The sequence below is a fragment of the Lactuca serriola genome, chromosome 4 (assembly GCF_051521515.1).
Source record: "Lactuca serriola cultivar US96UC23 chromosome 4, Lser_US96UC23_V15, whole genome shotgun sequence".
In the NCBI taxonomy this organism is placed as follows: Eukaryota; Viridiplantae; Streptophyta; class Magnoliopsida; order Asterales; family Asteraceae; genus Lactuca; species Lactuca serriola.
The window spans coordinates 76,306,678-76,327,720 of NC_136411.1; the positions used below are offsets into that span (position 1 = coordinate 76,306,678).

The following is a 21,043-nucleotide window of genomic DNA, read 5'->3' on the forward strand; positions in this document are numbered from 1 at the left end:
AACGAAACCTTTTTATTAGGTGAAGGGGTATATTGGTCAAACTTTTGTTTATATCATTTATTTAAGGGTTAATGACTAAAAGGGTAGTATATTTTATGATTACACATTTAGTCACTGATTTTTTTTTTTCGTCCACATGTACCCCTTCAACTTGTTAAACTGTACACATTTAGTCTTTATGACCGGCTACTACAGGTTAGCCGGTAAAAAAGACTTAATAGGGTAATATATTTATTAATTTGTACACATTTAGTCCTTAATATTTTTTTTTGTTACAAAATAAGTAATTTTTGTTTTTGTACTTATTCAACAAATATAAATGATTTCTTTAGGTTTTTCGCACATCTTAAGTGGGATAGCCATATGGTGGCGAGATAGGTTGTGGTGGTCCTGCTATATGTTGTAGGCTAAGATACCTAGTGCAGATCGGTTGTAAGTTGTAGGCATGGAGGCTCAAGAAGAGCAGTTAGGTTAAGGCGCCATGCCGACAAACCCTGGGTATTCCAGTCTGATAACTGATTGAACCTGTTGTGTGTTGGCATTCCAGTCGGATGACTGATTGGGCTAAGGTATTCCAGTCTGATGACTGATTGAACCCGTTATGTGCCAAATTATGAAAGTACCTAAGTTCGTGCCACACACCTAGCTCATAGGATCACACTCTCACAAAAAGCACAGATACTCAACATCTTTCTGTTCCATGGCAGAAAGATGCCTCGACGACCAACCCGCGAAAACCCTGAGCCAAACCCTCCCGAGTTCAACTCTGTTGCTTTTCATGCAGCGGTGTCGGCTGCGGTCACCGCGGCTATGGCCCAAAATCATCAAGGGAACAATGGAGGAGTCAGCGGACCAGGACCTGGAAGTTCGAACAACGGGATGAATCAAGGACCCACCAAAACATGTTCCTACAAAGACTTCACCAACGCCAAACCACGAACCTTTAACGGCACTGGAAGAATGATCACCCTGAAACGATGGATCGAGAAGGTGGAATCGGTACTCGAGATATGCGATTGCCCTGAGGAGATGAAGGTGAAGTTTGCCGCATGCACTCTCGTTGACCAAGCGCTCACTTGGTGGAACGGACACGTGGAAGCCATGACACTCCCCGTAGCCAAATCCATGCCATGGACAGAGATGAAAGAAATGTTGATGGCCGAGTATTGCCCTCGAGGTGAAATTCAGAAAATGGAACAAGAGCTGTGGAATCTCACTGTCCGAAACGCTGATATAGATGCATACATATCAAGGTTTAGCGAACTGTCTCTGCTGTGCCCTGGCGTGATCACCTCAGAAGGAAATAGGGATGAGCAAAAGGACCGGGGAACCGGCCGGAACCGGTCCCGGAACCGGCACCCGATGGAACCGGTCGGGCCGGGACCTATACTACAAATTTGTGATTTTTTGGAACCGGGACCCGGAAAGAACCGGCTATTGGAACCGGCCCAAAACCGAGAACCGGCCCGGCTAGAAAACCATGTCACGTAGGGATGCCTTGATGAGCACATAATGCACGATCGAATCTCAGCTCCTGCTTGCGATACACACAAAAAAAAACTTGAAGCTGCGATCACACATTCACACCTCCTGTCGGCTGCCACGGTCTCGTAACAAAAAAAAAACGCAATCGTTCTTTCATCCCTACTTGTGAGTCACGGCCACGATCCACCCTTCTGTCGGCTGCCACGATCCCAAGTCCCAACTCCAAGTTCACGATCGAACCCTACTCTCTTCAACAATCGGCAATCAGCATCACTTCATCATCATTCAATTGATCAATTCTTCATCTCCAAGTTTCCATTGATTACAAGTTTCCATCTCCAAGTTTCAATCGATCTTCAATTCTTTATCATCATTCATTGATTTTCAATTTTTCATCTTCAATTGCTTCAATGATTCAAACTATGGATGTTCATGAAGATCAAGTAAGAGCATATATTTATATTTCATGTTTTAAGATTATATACTTCAATATTAGCTTCAAATCTTCAATGCTTCAATGATTCACCAAATAATGGCATGCATGCAAGTTTTTTTTCTTTGGTTTTGTTGGCTCCATTCCAAATATATGCATTGTTATCCCTACTTAATTAAAAGATCTTGATTTTTGATCATAGTCTCATAGTGGAGTACTCCTTTACGGATGAAAGGTTGTACATATAATATATGTTTCATGTTTTAAGCTCCATTTAACAATGTACTTTGTAGACATACATGCAAAATTTTGGTTAGATTAGTTTATTGTTTATAGTATGAATGTAATTATGTAAGATTGTCAAAACTACGAATTTGTATAGTACTTTTGTTATATAATTAATGTGTAAAATTGACATTGTAGGATTTGGATGGGCTACCAAATGTACCATCATCAAGATACCGAAACTCGGATGCTCATGATGCCAATAATGAAGATGGTAATCCGGCTAATTGGATTGGAAAAGACTTTGATGACCAAGTAAGATTAGTATTTAGCTCATTAGCAATATTTATTTCTTTAGCAATCTGTCCAAATATTAAATTGTGCATAACTAGTTCAATTTAACTTGTTTTGACCTGAATTTTTTTCCTACATGTAGATTAGGATTTGTAGTTGAATTTAGACTATAAAAACGCTTGATTTGGTTAAAAATTGAATGAGTTACAAGCCCCGTAAGGAAGGGTGTCAAATCTGAATTTTTTTTTCTAACAGCAATATAACGTGATGTGATTTTGTTGTTCAAATGTGCATAACTCATTCAATTTAACTTGTTTTGACCTGAATCTTTTTCCTACATGTAGATTAGGATTTGTAGTTGAATTTAGACTATAAAAACGCTTGATTTGGTTAAAAATTGAATGAGTTACAAGCCCCGTAAGGAAGGGTGTCAAATCTGAATTTTTTTTTCTAACAGCAATATAACGTGATGTGATTTTGTTGTTCAAATGTGCATAACTCATTCAATTTAACTTGTTTTGACCTGAATCTTTTTCCTACATGTAGATTAGGATTTGTAGTTGAATTTAGACTATAAAAACGCTTGATTTGGTTAAAAATTGAATGAGTTACAAGCCCCGTAAGGAAGGGTGTCAAATCTGAATTTTTTTTTTATTTATTTTTCAGCATTTAAACGTAATATGACTTATTATATGTTTTATTTTGTGAATATAGGATTACGGAGAAGATTCAGAAGAAGATTATATAGAAGAAACACCGGCATTGAATGTTATACCAAGTGATGAATCAAACCAAGAAGAGGAGCCACAAGAACAACAACCTTCAAAAAAACGAAAATTTGCAACCACACAAAAACAAAGACAACCAAAAAAACCAACACAAACAAAAAAACCACCACCACCACAAAAACGAACACAAGAAAAATACCCAACAAAACCAAAACCCAAAAACAAAAAAAAGACTCAAAAGGAGTTAAGGGATCGGATTAACCCAACCAGACGAGGTGAGGGTAGAGATAATTGTACGGCTCCTGTTTGGAAATACTTCGAGATCGAATGGATAAAGGAGGACGATGGAATTGAAAGAAAGTGGGCCGAATGCAATTATTGTTTACATTTACTAGCCGCAGATCCAAACCGGAATGGTACAACTTCAATAAACAAGCATTTTAATGGGTGCAAGTTAAATCCAGACAACATACCGAAACAAGTTGATGACAAACAACAAAAGTTGTCATTTACGAAAGCTCCTAATGGTGAGGGTCATGTATACACATGGAAACATGATGATACTAGGATCCAACTTGCCTTGCTAGGGCTTTTCACCATCGGGGAACTACCATTTAAATTCATTGAAAACGAGGCATTCATAGAATTTGTAAACGCCCTCAATGGTAGGGTGAAATTGCCTTCAAGGCATAAAATTTCTCGTGATGTTGTGTCATTCTATTTAATGGAGAGGCAGAAGTTGTACAAACATTTGAGCAACCCCAAAACAGCCATCCACTTGACAACCGACACGTGGACATCCTCGTGTCAAAAGATAAATTATATGGTTGTCACGGCCCACTTCATTACCGAAGATTTTGTCATGCACAAAAGGGTAGTCAACTTTAGAGAGGTTGATACTCACAAAGCTGAAGACATGGCTCGTGAGTTGCTAATTTGCATAAACGAGTGGGGGATGAAGAATGTCATGACGATGACCGTTGATAATGCCAAGACAAATGACGCGGCAATCAACATCATTGTGAAAGAACTACCGGGTATTTACGAGAATGGCAAACATTTTCACATTAGGTGTATGCCTCATATCATAAACCTAGTTGTGAAAATGGGGTTAAAACACGAAGTTTATCATGTAAAAAACCTACAAGATGCGGTGAAATACATTAGAGCCTCCCCGCAACGGATCAAGACGTTTAAACAAGCCATGAAGGATGCGGCTGTAGAAAGTCAAAGGTTTTTGTGTGGTGAAACTCCAACAAGGTGGAACTCTACCTTTGAATTGCTAAGATCAGCGTACGATGTGAAAGACGCATTTCTCGAATATAGCCATCAAGGTAAATAAAATCAATTAATCAAATATATTTCATCACTAAAATTAGCAATATTTATTTCTTTAGCAATCAGTCCAAATATTAAATTGTGCATAACTAGTTCAATTTAACTTGTTTTGACCTGAATCTTTTTCCTACATGTAGATTAGGATTTGTAGTTGAATTTAGACTATAAAAACGCTTGATTTGGTTAAAAATTGAATGAGTTACAAGCCCCGTAAGGAAGGGTGTCAAATCTGAATTTTTTTTTCTAACAACAATATAACGTGATGTGATTTTGTTGTTCAAATGTGCATAACTCATTCAATTTAACTTGTTTTGACCTGAATCTTTTTCCTACATGTAGATTAGGATTTGTAGTTGAATTTAGACTATAAAAACGCTTGATTTGGTTAAAAATTGAATGAGTTACAAGCCCTGCAAGGAAGGGTGTAAAATCTGAATTTTTTTCTAACAGCAATAAAACGTGATGTGATTTTGTTGTTCAAATATGCATAACTCATTCAATTTAACTTGTTTTGACCTGAATCTTTTTCCTACATGTAGATTAGGATTAGTAGTTGAATTTAGACTATAAAAACGCTTGATTTGGTTAAAAATTGAATGAATTACAAGCCCCGCAAGGAAGGGTGTCAAATCTGATTTTTTTTTCTAACAACAATAAAACGTAATTTGATTTTGTTGTTCTTTTTTTGTAGATCCAATGTTTCAGAAAACTGTGGGAAGGGTACCATCACATTCAGATTTTGAGATGATTAAAAAGATGATGGAGTTCCTTGAGAAGTTTAAGAAGAAAACTGAAAAAGTTTCGTGTTCAACAAAGCCTATCTTCCATACGTATACCCGGGAGATCCTAGATATAGAGCAACATCTTAGGAAACATGAAACCAACCCGGATTTTATGTTTATGGTACCGGATATGAAACATAAATATGACAAATATTGGGGTGACTATGATACTATAAGTGATTATGTCTTCTTTGCGACATTGTTAGATCCTCAATGCAAGTCAAAGTTTATGAAAGTTGTTTTTACCCAAATGCTTAAAGCCAAAAACAAAGATAAAAAGATGTCCGCTGATGAGATAGAATCCAAAGCACGTGCAAAGGTTATTGATATTGAATGCAAATTGGACAAGTTTTTCAAGACATACTTGGAAAGGTCAAACATGACCTCATCGTCTCAACAAGAAACTCCCGAAGAAGTTGTTAATTTTGATGACGAAAACGAATTCTTTGGAAGCTATATGACTTCGGGAAGTTTCCCCTCGACTTCCTCAGAAAGTCAATTGCAACGATACTTAAACGAGGACCCAATCGGATTTGACAAAGGATATGATATCCTCACATGGTGGAAAAATAATGCAGTGCGGTTCCCGATCGTTGCTCGAATGGCAAGAGGTATCGACCTTCTTTTACTCTAATTTAAATTTTTAATTTATAAATTTGTGTCGTGTATTATACACTAATTTGTTTATTAATAGATATTTTGGGGATGCAAATTTCCACCGTAGCATCCGAATCCACATTCAGTAATGGTCGTCGAGTAATTACCGACTACCGTACTAATTTGTCCGTTGTGATTGTGGAGGCATTGATATGCACTCAAGATTGGCTAAGAAAGAGTAGCTTGCCTATATATGACTACGACGAAGTGCACGATGTGTTAGCTGACGATGACCTCGCTATCGGTAATACACTAATACTTGTTACATCTTATTTTTAACTTCTTATTAGTATTTGTTACATTTTAGTAAGTAATAACGTTTTTCTTTTGAATTATATATAGACATTGTGGATGCTATACACAACTTGAAGCTAACGGGGAAGAGATCGGGGAATTAGTCAAAATATCAAAGAAATGTTGGAATCCACATATTAGACTTTTTTTTTTTTTTGTTGGTGAAACTTGGAAGTATATTTTGAATGTCGAAAGTGTATTTTGAATGTTGAATGTTTGAATGTTGGATACTTAATAATATAAGTTTGACGACATCCATGTTTAATTTGCTTGTAATAATTTAAATAAAATACCCAATGACCCATGGTTAATTTGCTTCAATGTTGAATTGTTTATTAAAATGTTTATTATTAAAATGTTGATTATTTACTAGTATTTAAACATCCACTTCTTCATAAAAAAAACCAATAAAACGCAAAGTAAATTAGTCGTTGGAATTACTCGAAAAACCGGCAAAAATCGGACCCGAAAAACCAATAAAACGCAAAGTAATTTAGTCGTTGGGTACATCAAAATTTAGCCGGTTCCATACTCGAAAAACCGGCAAAAACCGGACCCGGAACCGGAACCGGTAGAACCGCCGGGCCGGTTCGGTTCTTCATTTTTGCCGAAGCCGGTTCCCCGGTCCGGTTCGGTTCGGGCCGGTTCCGGCCGGTTCGGTTCTTTTGCTCATCCCTAGAAGGAAAGAAGATCGAGCGATTCATCTGGGGACTAACATCCCCGATCCAAGGAAACGTGATAGCTGCAAATCCCGAAACTTTCGACAGTGCCAAGAGATTGGCCAAGAAGCTATATGACCACAACAACAAAAAGGGTGAGAAGCCAGTGGAGACTGAAGTTAAGAAGGAAAATGATAGCAAGAAGGGGAAGAACAACAAGAGGAAGGGACGTCAAGGCTCCGAATCGTCCAAGAAGCAGCAAACAGTGGCAGTTAATGGCTTAATGCTGCGACCACTCAAGTTCCATCCACACCACATGCTCCAGCCTCAGCTGCTCCAAGTGCTCCTAGACCTTATTCCGGTAATCTTCCCAAGTGCAACAAGTGCGGTCTCCATCACAATGGAGAATGCAGAGAGATGCAGTGCACCAGTTGCAATCATAAGGGTCACACGACAAGGTATTGCAGGACCTACCCTCCTCAGAACCAACAACAGGGAAACAACAACAACAACAACCGCAACAACAACAACACCAACATTGGCGGCAACAATGCAGGACCTAGCCACACCTGCTATGGATGTGGAAGGACCGGGCATTTCCGTCGAAACTGCCCCAACAACAACAACCCGGAAATGGAGGAACAGGAAGGGTGCTGACCATGGGTCAGGGAGAAGCAATTCAGGATCCCGTTGTTGTTACCGGTACGTTCCTCCTAAACCACACTTATGCATGCATCCTATTTGATACCATAGCAGAGCGAAGTTTTGTGAGCAATAAGTTTAAACATTTGTTAAAACAACAACCCCAGAAGCTCAATGAAACCTTTACGGTGGAAATGGCCAATGGAAAACCGAATCCACTGGGGAAGTCTACATCGGATGTACCCTAACTGTAAATCAACACGTCTTCCGAATAGACTTAATGCCTGTTTCCATTAGGAGTTTTGATGTAATTATTGGCATGGACTGGTTAAGCACCTACCATGCTTATGGGGTTGAAAAATTAAATGTTGAAAAATAATCTTCACTTCTTGTTCCTTCGAATGAACGTTCTTCAATGATCACCGTTGCTCCTTGAAAAGTAACAAATGACTAAAAAGTCCCTGTGGATCACAAAATCATAAAGACCCTTCTCACCACAGTTGTTCAAGGATGTAACCTTGGCTCAGAAAGTTCCGATACAGTCTCATTGAGTCTCTACTTCTTTTGAATTCGATTTTTAAGACAAATGAAACTTTGAGATAAAAACAAAACAAAACTAAACTTAGCACACAAACAAAGCAACCAAGAATAAAAATACACTCAAAAGCAATAAGAATATTTTTGGATTTTTTATTTTTCGATTGTTTGTTGTTTTTTTAATTTTCTCCCTAAATTTGTGCATAGAGGAAAAATATGAACAAATTTAACAAAAAAAAATAATGACTAAATTTAAGACTTCTTGGGATCAAAGTTGTCAGGCAATTTAATATAAATTATCAGCACACACCTGCATGAATAGACGACTAGGAATACCAGAATGAAACCCTAATTTTAAGGGTTTGGCACCCTATTTAATCTCCTCAACTCCCATATATTGGCCTCACCTTCAGCCTCCTTTGTCCCAAACCCTAGCCACGAAACCCGTAACCAACTTTTGAGAGTTTTGAGCTATTTTGTGCCATTCTTTGTGATTTGAAGCTTCAAGAAGGAAGGAAAGGCTTGGAGATTCAAGAGAAAGTCGGTAGATCCAGAGTTCAAGCTGCATTTTGGTCTCATTTGAGGTATAAAGCTTATACCTTGGCTTTCCATTGCTTAGATCTTCATTTAGGGTTGTCTTTTACCCTTTTTAGGCCATATTGAAGTCATTTTTGAGATTTGAGTGTATCATGAAGTTGTAGCTTCAGATCTAGAGCCTTTGAGGGACTCCATGACATAAAGGTGCCAACTTTATGGCCATGAGAGTCCCATGCGTCTTATAAACCACTTTTTAGAGCCTTATGAGCTAAATAATCCATGCATGAACGTAAAGTTGGAAACTATACGTGATATATCGACCCTAGGGAACCAGATCTATGTTTTGAATGCATTAAACCCAACTAAAATCGTCTATATTGATTTAGAATATGGGGGACTTGACGAGTTGTTCATATGACTCGGCGAGTTGGGTCGTGGTCCCCCAACCTTTTCTGTTACTGAGTAAGCTAGTTGAGTCTAGGAGATGACTCAGTGAGTTGGACATGGTTTTTGCACTTGAAGATTGAAGAACTCGACGAGTTCAATGAGGAACTCGGCGAGCTGTGAGCAAAATTCCTGATTCGGTAAAGGAAGGACTCGACGAGTTCAAGGAAGGACTCGACGAGCTGAATGGAAAAGTTCTGATGTTGTGGATAGGAGGGACTCGTCGAGTTGGATCGCGATTTCATAGTTTTCTGATATATGAAACTCAACGAGTCGATGGACCAACTCAGCGAGTTGAGTCAACCCAGAACGTTGACTTTGACCAGGATGTTGACCTTGACCAAAGAGTTGACTTTGACTTGGACTTTGACCAATGTTGACCTTCAAGGGTCATGAATCTGGAAAGGATAATTGAAGGAATGTCTATGTGTAGGATTTTGAGTAGGGTCGAGTTCAGAGCTGGAGTAATTGCAACTACTTCCATATATTGAGGTGAGTTGCCTTCCAGTAGAAGTGGGTCTAAGGCCACAATGTTGGCTCACTAGTAGGAGTTGTTTGATTAGATAATTCTCTTTGTGATAATTGCCTAGTATGCCACTATCGGTTATGTTTTATGTGCTAGCATAGTATGATATTATGTGATAATGATAGAAGGGGAATAGTCTCGTACCCGGTCGATAGGACCGAAGGGGTAGGCCAGCACCCAAATATGTTAGGCAGTATGTGATTTATGTTTTATATGCTAGTATGTTATATGGTAGTGGTAAGGGGTAAACTAGTCCCCGGATCCGTTCGAAATGACCGAAGGGGTAGGCCAGCACCCATATATGCTAGGCAGTTATCGGTTGAAAGAGACCGAAGGGGTAGGACAATACCCAGTCACGTTAGGCAATTACCGGTTGAAAGATACCGAAGGGGTAGACCGGCACCCAGATATGCTCGGTGGTTACCGGTTGAAAGAGACCGAAAGGGTAGGCTAGCACCCGGATATGCTAGGCAGTATGTTATTGTATGGTATGTGGTATGATGGGGGGAACTCACTAAGCTTTGTGCTTACGGTTTTCAGTTTTGGTTTCAAGTACTTTGTTTTCAAAGGAAAGGAGTCGGCTCAATCGCAGCGCATCACACTATGTTTTCCGCACATGAGATCTTTGGGATTGCACTCTGATATTGTTTTATGATAACATGTTTTGATTATCGACACTTTGGTTTTGACATGGGGTGTTTTTATGGATGTCTTTTTACCGTTGGTTTTATGAATTATTAAGCTAAAAATAAATTTTTTTGTCTTAAAATTTGGGATGTTACATAACGATACTTCCTTACCTTGTCTCAGAGCTTCTCTTAAGCTCATAAGGAACCATGTACAACAATAGAGATTATTTTCCACGACCATACCAAATTTTATATGGAGGGTTTGGTTGTTCTCATCGATAGCAACCGCTACAAACATTGTTTTTAGGTGGTCCTTCTAAGAGGGACACTACCTATGAAGATCACTGGAAAGAAGCAGCCTATAAATGTACGGACCGATATTTTTTGGGAATAAGAATGAATTAATTTAGATGTAGAAACATTATCATTTTTACAGAAACAATAGAAAAAGTACAAAAAACAAATATACCACCCATCTAATAGCCACAAAAATAAGCTTCGAAACGATCCATCGAACTAGTTCTGATGTGAGTGTAACTATGTGAGTTAGTTCGCCTAAGGTTGTGAAGGTAAACTGGCTGGTTGTTAAAGCTTTCTTCTTCGTCCAAATATATATTTTCTTACAATTTATAATCATTTTTATTATTTTAGAATCATCATAATTGAAAAAAGAATGTGTAGATTGACCATATTGACCCTAAATACAAAATCCCTTTTCATATAAACTAGATGACCAAATTGCCCCTGAGCTCACGTAGGTTTGCTTCAAAGATGTAGGCTTTAAACTCATGTTGCCTTTGATCAATATTTTGTCACCATAGATGCACAATTTATTATCCCCTTGTTTATACTAAGTGTCAGTTATAACACTCGGAAGTTTCATAATTGAATTGAAGTTGTTCTTTTTTCATGATCATAATTAACCTTTGAATTCAGCATACTATATTTTCTTTGTTAATTTATTGTTCTTGTGTGTATGCATGTATCATAAAATACAACCTCTCCTTTTTCGAATCGGGGAACTTTTGGTGCTGTGTTCTTGGGTAGTAGAATATGTTCTTATTACCCTATAATCTTAGTTTTTACATCTTATGGTTACGTACAGCTGTTTTGATTTAGGTTTAGGTTTATGTTTAGGTGTTTCTTGGTGATTGGTTTATGGATTATTTGATTCCACTTGAGTGAAAATTTCAACTAAAATGTCCATATGTTTTGTACTTCTCAAAAAATACAAAAGCAACAACAAGAAATTCTAATTAACATCGAATCAAGTCTTCAACCTACAAGGACCTAGTTTCTTGCACAGCCTACAAGCCTAGCACACTCATGCTATGAGAGCATCATGGAAATCCAATTAAGAAAAGAACTCTATGCATCAAACAAAAAACAAGCTATAATTGTAATCCTAACAGAAAAAACCATGTTATATACCCCTAACTTGATTACCTTTGCCCTTTGTATTGAATAAATGATACATTGAGTAATCTGTATGACTGCATGTGTGTTTGGTAAAAATATGTCACCCCTATATCGTAACTAGAGGTCATTTTTTTTTACTTTCCAGGTTCTTAGACTTTTTGGCACTTTTTCATTTATTGTTTTCATTTTCTTTTTGTTTTTTTGTCGGTCGACGATCTAATCCTAAATTAAGTTTTATTAACAAAAAAAAAGACAGATTATAGTTAATGTAATTACTTTTAACCCTCTTTGACCATTTCAGCAGATTACTTGATGAACCTTCATATTAAAAATTACACACGCTCTTAACCAATTAAACTGAAAGACTTTTGAATCAGGATGGTAACCAACTATTGAGTTTGTTCACATTTGATCCATTTCCTTTTTTTTTATCTACTATACCATCGAACTAGTTGTTTATGTTCACTATAACCCTTTTAACCGACTATCACCTGTGATAACCGGTCAAAAGGGTTATGGTGAACACAAATAACAAGTTCGATGGTATATAGGGTACAAAAAAAAGGAAATGGACCAAATGTGAAAAAACTTAACAGTTGGTTACCCTTCTGAGTCATTTTCCCTTTACTCATTTATAGAAAATCTCACGTCATCTCCTGCTCATATTAATGACTTTATGAGATTTATTTTTGTTTCTCTTTAAAATATAACCTAGAAAGAACATTATTCATACATGTACCACTTTGTAATACATTTGCATATTTATTAGAGGAATATTGATTTGAGAACGTGCATTTCATGACTATATTTACATTTCCAATCAAATGATTTATCGTATCATGGATTCTGGACAGGTCTAAAAACGAGTGGAATCACAAGTGCTGTGATTCTTGACTTTACTTGGATTTAAGATCAAATTCATGGAATAAGATGCAACATCGATATATACAGGATCATGCAGATTTTGTAGAGACAACACCATAATACACCGTGAGCTAAACGTTTATGCTAATAAAGATACCTCTCATACACAGTAATACCCTTTTGCAGAGAGTTGTTGACAGCTAACCACAGTAGGCGTAGCATAGACATTGTTTGGACCAAGTTATCCCTTTGAAACGCTCTTCATATACCTTATGGCTTAAGAAGGTTGTAATCTTTAATTCTTTTGTAGCTTTAAGTTCATTTAACTTTTTTGGGAAAAATGACTCAGAGGGTAACCAATTATTAAGTTTGTTCATATTTGGTCTCTTTCCTTTTTTGTACCCAATATACGATCGAACTTGTTGTTTGTGTTCATCATAACCCTTATGACCGGCTATCACAGGTGATAGTCGATCAAAAGGCTTATGGTGAACATAAATAACAAGTTCGATGGTATATTGGTTATAAAAAAAAAGTGACCAAATGTGAACAAAATCAACAATTGGTTACCCTCCTAAGTCATCATCCCTATGTATACTCCATTATATTTATATTTAATGTAATAAATGATGAAGTCAAAGTAGGTGTTTGGGTGAGCTTTTTGACTTTAAAAGTCCTTATTGACTTATTATTTTTGCCAAAAGAAGTTTTAAAAATATGTTTGTAATAGTTTTTAGCTTTTTACCTTTTAAAACCCCAAAAGTCAGCAAAGATAACATTTTGTTACTTTTAAAAAGGGAGTATTTTCTTCTTACCCAAAAACTATTCTAAAAGAAGTTTTAAAGTTCCCAAACGTATTATTAAATTTTTTGACTTTTTCAAAAAAAAAAAAAAGATAAGAAATCATTTTAAACGTGTTATTAAATTTTTTTGACTTTTTCAAAAAAAATAAATAAATAAATAAAAAATCATTTTAAAAGCAAGCTCAGACACCCTCAAATTAACTAAAAAGGAAGCATGGTTTTGAAGTCAAATTAAATAAAAAGGAGGCATGTTGATTCGAACTGGTGAGCCTTCAAAACCAAACTCCTAAACCTATCCTCCCCACCCCATACCTTCCTTTTTAAAGATATCTCTTCCTCCCTATTCTCTTAACTCTCGAAGATCCATCACTTCACCACTTCTGGACAACTACCACCGATCTCCACTAACCTTAAAGAAACCATTTAAATCTCGGGCAATCCCCTCTTTGTCTCCGTCATCATAAAAAGCTTCCTCGTTCTTTGGATTTGTCACATGGGGCGTTCTTGTTGTCACCCTTCTTTGAATCACATTACAGAGGATGACCGTCGACAAAGACGATTTGGGGATCTGAACCTACTTCTTCGATTTACATATCCCTCTTCTTTGATTTACAGGTTTAGGGTTAAGTTATGTTTTATTTGCAGGTTTAGGGTTCAATTTTTAAGGTTTGAATGATGACCGGGGTGGTTGCAGGAGTTGTTGGGGTGACAGGGGGAGGTGTCGGACTTTAGAAATAAGATACAAGAGAGAGAGAGAGAGAGGGAGGGAGATTACCAATCGAAAACCGAACCAAAGGAGATGACGAGTGTAATCGGAATGAACGTTGATTCTCGATGGTGACGTGGATCTGGTGGAAGACAAGAAACCAGACATGGAAAAAGTAAAAGCAGAGGAAATCATCACGATGATTGTGAATGTCTGAATGAACAAAACCAACTGAACGGATGCTTCATCGGATTTGTTTCTCTCCGACAACATCATTAAATTTGTAGATTCAACGAAGAAGAAAAGTAAACATGGGAAAGGAAAGAAAAGGGGGAGATATGTTTTATTTTATTTTTATTATTTTAATTTAAAAAAATTTAAAAAATAAAAGAAAATTGAAAAAGAAATTAGCTGCTATGTCAGCCTAGCACGCCAATTGGCATGCAACCTAGCAGGAACCTGCTAAAAAGATAAAATATGACAATAGTTTTTTATCTTTTTAATTTATAACTAGATCGTAGACTTTTCTATAGATTTCTTTAGAATTAATCATCTGTAAACATGTAGCTTAAAGGGAAAAAAATTGGAAAAGAAATTTCCTTAACAAGGGTTCCAGACAAGCTTTCGTGCACGGACTAATCATCTGTTGTATACATCCAGCTATGTCTCATGCCCTAGAGTCACTGTAGACGAACTTCCATGACCACATGGGTTAAATAGTGTCAGGATTTAAATATGGGTCAATAGATTATCCATAAATAGTTAGTTTAAAGAATTTAAGAATTCCATAACGGATTTTATAATATTGAATTTTTTTTCTTTTATTCTTGGTGATGATTTTGTGTTTGATAGTGTGGTTGTATCTTAATACCTTTTATTATGACATTTTACTTTCAAGGGATAGCATCGTCTTTGAAATTTTTGACCAGTTATTGTACTGTCAATTTCCTCTTATTAGTACATTATAATTTGAAAATTCTATCAACTACACCACAAAAAAATGCTTTGCATGGAAGAATGACATCTATAATCTGATAGAATTTTCAAATAATATTGTAGTATGAAAGTAAGACGTTATAATGAACAAATCAATAGAAATACATTGTTATTTCTTGCATTTGATCCAATCTGGTACTCATGTGTTTAAACCAATTGGGTTGCAGCAACCGAAAGTGAGGGAAGTGTTGAATACGGAAAGGACATACATAAACGGAAATCATGCAGCTTTTTGAGTACTATAGGAGTTGGAACGGATGTTGGGGACAAACAATAAAGCAACATACCACTTCTTAAAGGGCATCATTTGTTGAAAGCAAACTGGAAGTTTAGATTGATGGATTCGTTTAGAGAGGACATAAGGGCATTTTAGTAAAAAAAAAAAAAAAAAAAAAAAAAAAAAAAAAAACTTGTAAAAAGTGATTGAAGACTAGGCATCAATAATTGCGATTATTACTCTTTTCTAATGAACGTACATTTCTACTATGATGGTACCTAATAAAAAAAATATTGCTATTTCTGTTTTGGTGTTGGAGTTTATTGTATTTAAAACCAAATCAATTGAGCACCAAACTTGAATCAAATAAACGGAACATTACAGAAGTATCAAACAAAATTAAAATCTGCAAAACATACCCTTTAAACAAATAATCATGTTAATTCATCCATAATCGCAACCATAGAAGAATTTGATGCAATATGGTCAATATATAATTTTTTTAGATTATAATGATTTTTAAATAATAGAATTGATTATAAATTTTTAAGAAATGTTTACAAAAAAGAATTGAGCAAATATGATACTTTGAAAGTTAAAAATGATAAATATGAGATTTAAATTTAAAGTTGAGTAAATATGAGCCACATCTTACTATTTTGCTGACATGGATAACGCTGTACATAGTAGGCAATTTGAAGCTATATTTAAAAAAACCCATTCAGATGGTATTTACTATTAAGTCTTTGACATCTTGCTAACATATAAGTTTACAAACACTTTACTTCCCCCCTGTGCCCACCTACTTTGCACCCGTGCTTCTTGATTAGCTGAGCCAACTGCAAAAGAATATCCTGCTTTGCTAAATATGATTCCTCTTCACTCTGCACAATCAAACATGTGTTAGCTCCAAAAAGGAAAAAACATTTTAGCTAAATTCCAAAAAGCTCAACATCTAGCATCCTACTTCTGCTTACAACCGTTGTATCTTCGATTTTCTTATTAAAATATTGTGTACTTTAGAAATTCTACCATCTTATAACATTCTCCTTTCAAAGTACAATGCCATAATAAAAACAATGAAAGTAAATGCTATACTATCCAATTTAAATAAAAATACATTTGCGAGATGAAACACAATTATATGAAAGTGCATTGTTATTTCTTTCATTTAACCATTCATAAAATGTGCACATACTATTATTTGGTGAGGCAAGTTAAAGGTTTGAAATGTTTGAGGAAGTAGTAAACATATATACATACCGCCTGTTTTAGATAGCATCCAATAGTAAGCTCAAAATAATTTCCCAATGAAACTTCACAATACGGCTGCTGTTCCTCCAAGTAAACATTTGGATTAGATCTCATCATGTTCGGTATTTCATCCATTATCTTGCGCACCTTCTCCAACTCATCCTTTTCCACATAAATCTTTGAAACCATCGCATGCCATGGAGGCATGGGTTTGCTCACAAATACCTATAAAATTTAAAATTACTTTTCCCATTACATAAAAACTTTCACGGGTACTCATGAAAAGACTCGATGCTCACCTCACCACAAAGCATGGAATATGGAACTATAACGCTTTGCCGCGATTCGTTCATAATAACCTATAAAAAAAAACACTTTGTTATAACAATATATATATATATATATATATATATATATATATATATATATATATATATTAAGGGTACTGATGAGAAACTCGTTGCGTTCACCTGACCATAAAACCAGGAAGTTGGAACTGCTAAAGGGCGGTTTGTATCGGTAATCAATGAGGTGGTTAGAAGTCCCATCTCAATAACCTGACATTTCAAATATCCAACCTGCACCCAAAATACTCGAAATAAGAACGAATTCATACAAGAGTTTAAATCAGGGAAAATTTATTGACATACTTCTATATAATCTCCATTCGAAAAGGGTTTGTCTTTTAGTACTGCAAACCCATACATGATATTGTCAAGAAAACCTCTAGCTGCAAAAACAGCAGCAACCCCTAAAAAGGTAGAGTAACACGCATTCGATTTCAAAACTCCTAAAACAATACAGATTTTAAGAAATTTATTAGTTGAAACTATATATATATATATATATATATATATATATATATATATATATATATATATATATGCAAGGGAGATAAAGTTACCTACCTTCCGTAGCAGAAATAAAATGCATAGCGGCCTCCCAGGCTTTAGGCAAAGCGAAACCAATAATAGCAACAAGGCCATACAAGCCATAAGGTGGTTGAGATGTTGAATCGGTTACATCTTTACGTGCATATGATGATGATGATGATGATGATGATGAATACACACGATGTTTCAACATGTGATTGGTTGCAACAGGAGAAGAAATTCTTAAGTTTGAATTTGATAAATGACATGGGATTAAGTCCATCTTATTGTTTGGTTTTGTACCAAAATGGATCTTATTGCTTGTACCAAAATTACTCTTATTATTTTCACCTGTACAAGGATTATACACCCTACACCAAGGTTTTGATATCACCAAGCTTATTCCACTCATTATTCAATCTTCTACCTATATCTATATCAATCAATAACATCAACAAAAACAATTATAAAACATAATAATAATAACATTAATATAAACTAACTACATTCTTCAAGTCTGTCAAACTAATACAAGATTACTTAAATTCTCAATCTATAATATGCTAACCCCGTGCATTGCAATCATAAAAACAATAATTCAATTGTAACAGAAATCAATAACTGTAGTCTCTCTTTTTAGCATTCTGCTTTCAAACAGCTATATACCAACAACAAACAAGCTAATAACTAAATACCCAGGTATTTGAAACGTTAAAGTTGATTAAAATAACATAAATAGGCAAATAAAATGTTAGTACGCATCATGAGATATACCTACCCTATGCAGAATTAAATCAAACCACAGAAACATTAAAATATTTACAATTACATTTTGTTCTTCACTTTGTTCCTTCACCAGAAAAGATACATTTCGGTTATATGAATTTACAGGGTTTTTGGCTAAGCTTATTAAAAGTGATTTTAACTTTTTAACTTATATTTAAAACAGAGTTTTTTAAAAATGTGTTTGGCTAACCTTATACCGTGTCAAAACGCTATCAGCTGATAAGCCATTTTTAGTGTTCGGCAAAAAAAAAAAAAAAAAAAATGCTTATATGTGTAAATTTACCAAAAAGGGCTTCCTTTTATATTATGACTTATTTTTCTTATTATAACTAACATTTTCTTTTTAAACTAATAACAATTGTTTAGGCTTAAGTTTCTTTTTCGATATACCACCATCAACAAGATTATCATGGTTGGTGTATCACATAAGCATCTTAGAGGGTGTTTGGCTTAGCTTTTTAAACCTCAAAAGTTCTTTTTGGAAAAGTTACAAAAAGTCAGGATTTCTTGACTTTTTCAAAAAGTTCTTTTTGCTTATGTAAAACAATCTGTATGTCCCTGTTAACAGTAGCAATTGCAGTTTCACATATACACATAACCTATTGCAGTTTCACATATACATCTACAGGATTGAAGAAAATCGAAAGAAGGAAAGAATTGAAGAAAAGCACACAGATTTCGATTACAACAACTAATATGATTTCCATTTCAACTGAAATCAGGGGAAAAGGTAAAACCTAGAGCAGCCAAAATGCAAATGCAATTGAACGAAAGCAGGAAAAGATTGAAGAATATCGAACCTGAAGCGAATCTGTGGAGTGCGACGCCGATGGAAATCGTAGTGATAGGGCGGCAAGCAATCGGGAATCGCTTGAGGAGCGGACTATAGAAGAATGGAGGCGTGCTGTGTGTTTCTTTTGGTCTGCGTCGCAATATATCAACGAAACCTTTTTATTAGGTGAAGGGGTATATTGGTCAAACTTTTGTTTATATCATTTATTTAAGGGTTAATGACTAAAAGGGCAGTATATTTTATGATTACACATTTAGTCACTGATTTTTTTTTTTCGTCCACATGTACCCCTTCAACTTGTTAAACTGTACACATTTAGTTTTTATGACCGGCTACTACAGGTTAGCCGGTAAAAAAGACTTAATAGGGTAATATATTTATTAATTTGTACACATTTAGTCTTTAATATTTTTTTTGTTACAAAATAAGTAATTTTTGTTTTTGTACTTATTCAACAAATATAAATGATTTCTTTAGGTTTTTCGCACATCTTAAGTGGGATAGCCATATGGTGGCGAGATAGGTTGAGGTGGTCCTGCTATATGTTGTAGGCTAAGATACCTAGTGCAGATCGGTTGTAAGTTGTAGGCATGGAGGCTCAAGAAGAGCGGTTAGGTTAAGGCGCCATGCCGACAAACCCTGGGTATTCCAGTCTGATGACTGATTGAACCTGTTGTGTGTTGGCATTCCAGTCGGATGACTGATTGGGCTAAGGTATTCCAGTCTGATGACTGATTGAACCCGTTATGTGCCAAATTATGAAAGTACCTAAGTTCGTGCCACACACCTAGCTCATAGGATCACACTCTCACAAAAAGCACAGATACTCAACATCTTTCTGTTCCATGGCAGAAAGATGCCTCGACGACCAACCCGCGAAAACCCTGAGCCAAACCCTCCCGAGTTCAACTCTGTTGCTTTTCATGCAGCGGTGTCGGCTGCGGTCACCGCGGCTATGGCCCAAAATCATCAAGGGAACAATGGAGGAGTCAGCGGACCAGGACCTGGAAGTTCGAACAACGGGATGAATCAAGGACCCACCAAAACATGTTCCTACAAAGACTTCACCAACGCCAAACCACGAACCTTTAACGGCACTGGAGGAATGATCACCCTGAAACGATAGATCGAGAAGGTGGAATCGGTACTCGAGATATGCGATTGCCCTGAGGAGATGAAGGTGAAGTTTGCCGCATGCACTCTCGTTGACCAAGCGCTCACTTGGTGGAACGGACACGTGGAAGCCATGACACTCCCCGTAGCCAAATCCATGCCATGGACATAGATGAAAGAAATGTTGATGGCCGAGTATTGCCCTCGAGGTGAAATTCAGAAAATAGAACAAGAGTTGTGGAATCTCACTGTCCGAAACGCTGATATAGATGCATACATATCAAGGTTTAGCGAACTGTCTCTGTTGTGCCCTGGCGTGATCACCTCAGAAGGAAAGAAGATCGAGCGATTCATCTGGGGACTAACATCCCCGATCCAAGGAAACGTGATAGCTGCAAATCCCGAAACTTTCGACAGTGCCAAGAGATTGGCCAAGAAGCTGTATGACCACAACAACAAAAAGGGTGAGAAGCTAGTGGAGACTGAAGTTAAGAAGGAAAATGATAGCAAGAAGGGGAAGAACAACAAGAGGAAGGGACGTCAAGGCTCCGAATCGTCCAAGAAGCAGCAAACAGTGGCAGTTAATGGCTTAATGCTGCGACCACTCAAGTTCCATCCACACCACATGCTCCAGCCTCAGCTGCTCCAAGTGCTCCTAGACCTTATTCCGGTAATCTTCCCAAGTGCAACAAGTGCGGTCTCCATCACAATGGAGAATGCAGAGAGATGCAGTGCACCAGTTGCAATCGTAAGGGACACACGGCAAGGTATTGCAGGACCTACCCTCCTCAGAACCAACAACATGGAAACAACAACAACAACACCAACATTGGCGGCAACAATGCAGGACCTAGCCACACCTGCTATGGATGTAGAAGCATCTGCGAAAAGACGACTTGACGTTCCTGGTGCACATAGTGGATAAAACGAATTTGTCGTAATGCCCTTCAGTCTAACGAATGCCCCTGCCGCATTCATGGACCTAATGAATCGAATATGCCGACCATTCC

The 21,043-nt window shown here is 36.6% G+C and overlaps 1 protein-coding gene and 1 long non-coding RNA gene across 5 annotated transcripts; one reads left to right on the forward strand and one right to left on the reverse strand.

Moving 5' to 3' along the window:
* Positions 1-13,779: 13,779 nt before the first annotated feature.
* LOC145101939 (uncharacterized) lies at positions 13,780-14,068 on the forward strand. The gene is made up of 2 exons (XR_013705935.1): positions 13,780-13,911; positions 13,991-14,068. It is a non-coding gene; the product is annotated as an uncharacterized LOC145101939 (long non-coding RNA).
* Positions 14,069-15,817: 1,749 nt separating this feature from the next.
* On the reverse strand, positions 15,818-19,064 carry LOC145101937 (mechanosensitive ion channel protein 1, mitochondrial-like). 4 transcript variants are annotated; one of them, XM_079039251.1, is made up of 8 exons: positions 18,928-19,064; positions 17,693-17,774; positions 17,378-17,494; positions 17,120-17,220; positions 16,940-17,047; positions 16,769-16,828; positions 16,479-16,694; positions 15,818-16,099 (listed from the first exon to the last, which is right to left on the reverse strand). In XM_079039251.1, the coding sequence occupies exons 2-8, from the start codon at positions 17,751-17,753 to the stop codon at positions 15,986-15,988; spliced, it is 777 nt and encodes a 258-aa protein (XP_078895377.1). In that variant the 5' UTR covers positions 17,754-17,774; positions 18,928-19,064; the 3' UTR covers positions 15,818-15,985. The 4 variants fall into 4 exon arrangements, with proteins under 4 accessions (XP_078895377.1, XP_078895376.1, XP_078895375.1 ...); XM_079039250.1 differs by having other exon boundaries at positions 17,120-17,259; XM_079039249.1 differs by having other exon boundaries at positions 17,378-17,774.
* Between the last annotated feature and the right edge of the window lie 1,979 nt (positions 19,065-21,043).

What these genes read in the sequence shown, in the direction of transcription:
- LOC145101937 (XM_079039248.1), bottom strand. Translation starts at nt 17,753, where the DNA reads ATGAGTGGAATAAGCTTGGTGATATCAAAACCTTGGTGTAGGGTGTAT. An exon ending in TTTTATTTCTGCTACGGAAG is followed by an intron (nt 17,260 to 17,377) that starts GTAGGTAACTTT and finishes GTATTGTTTTAG; the next exon opens with GAGTTTTGAAATCGAATGCG. An exon ending in GATGCTATCTAAAACAGGCG is followed by an intron (nt 16,100 to 16,478) that starts GTATGTATATAT and finishes TTGATTGTGCAG; the next exon opens with AGTGAAGAGGAATCATATTT.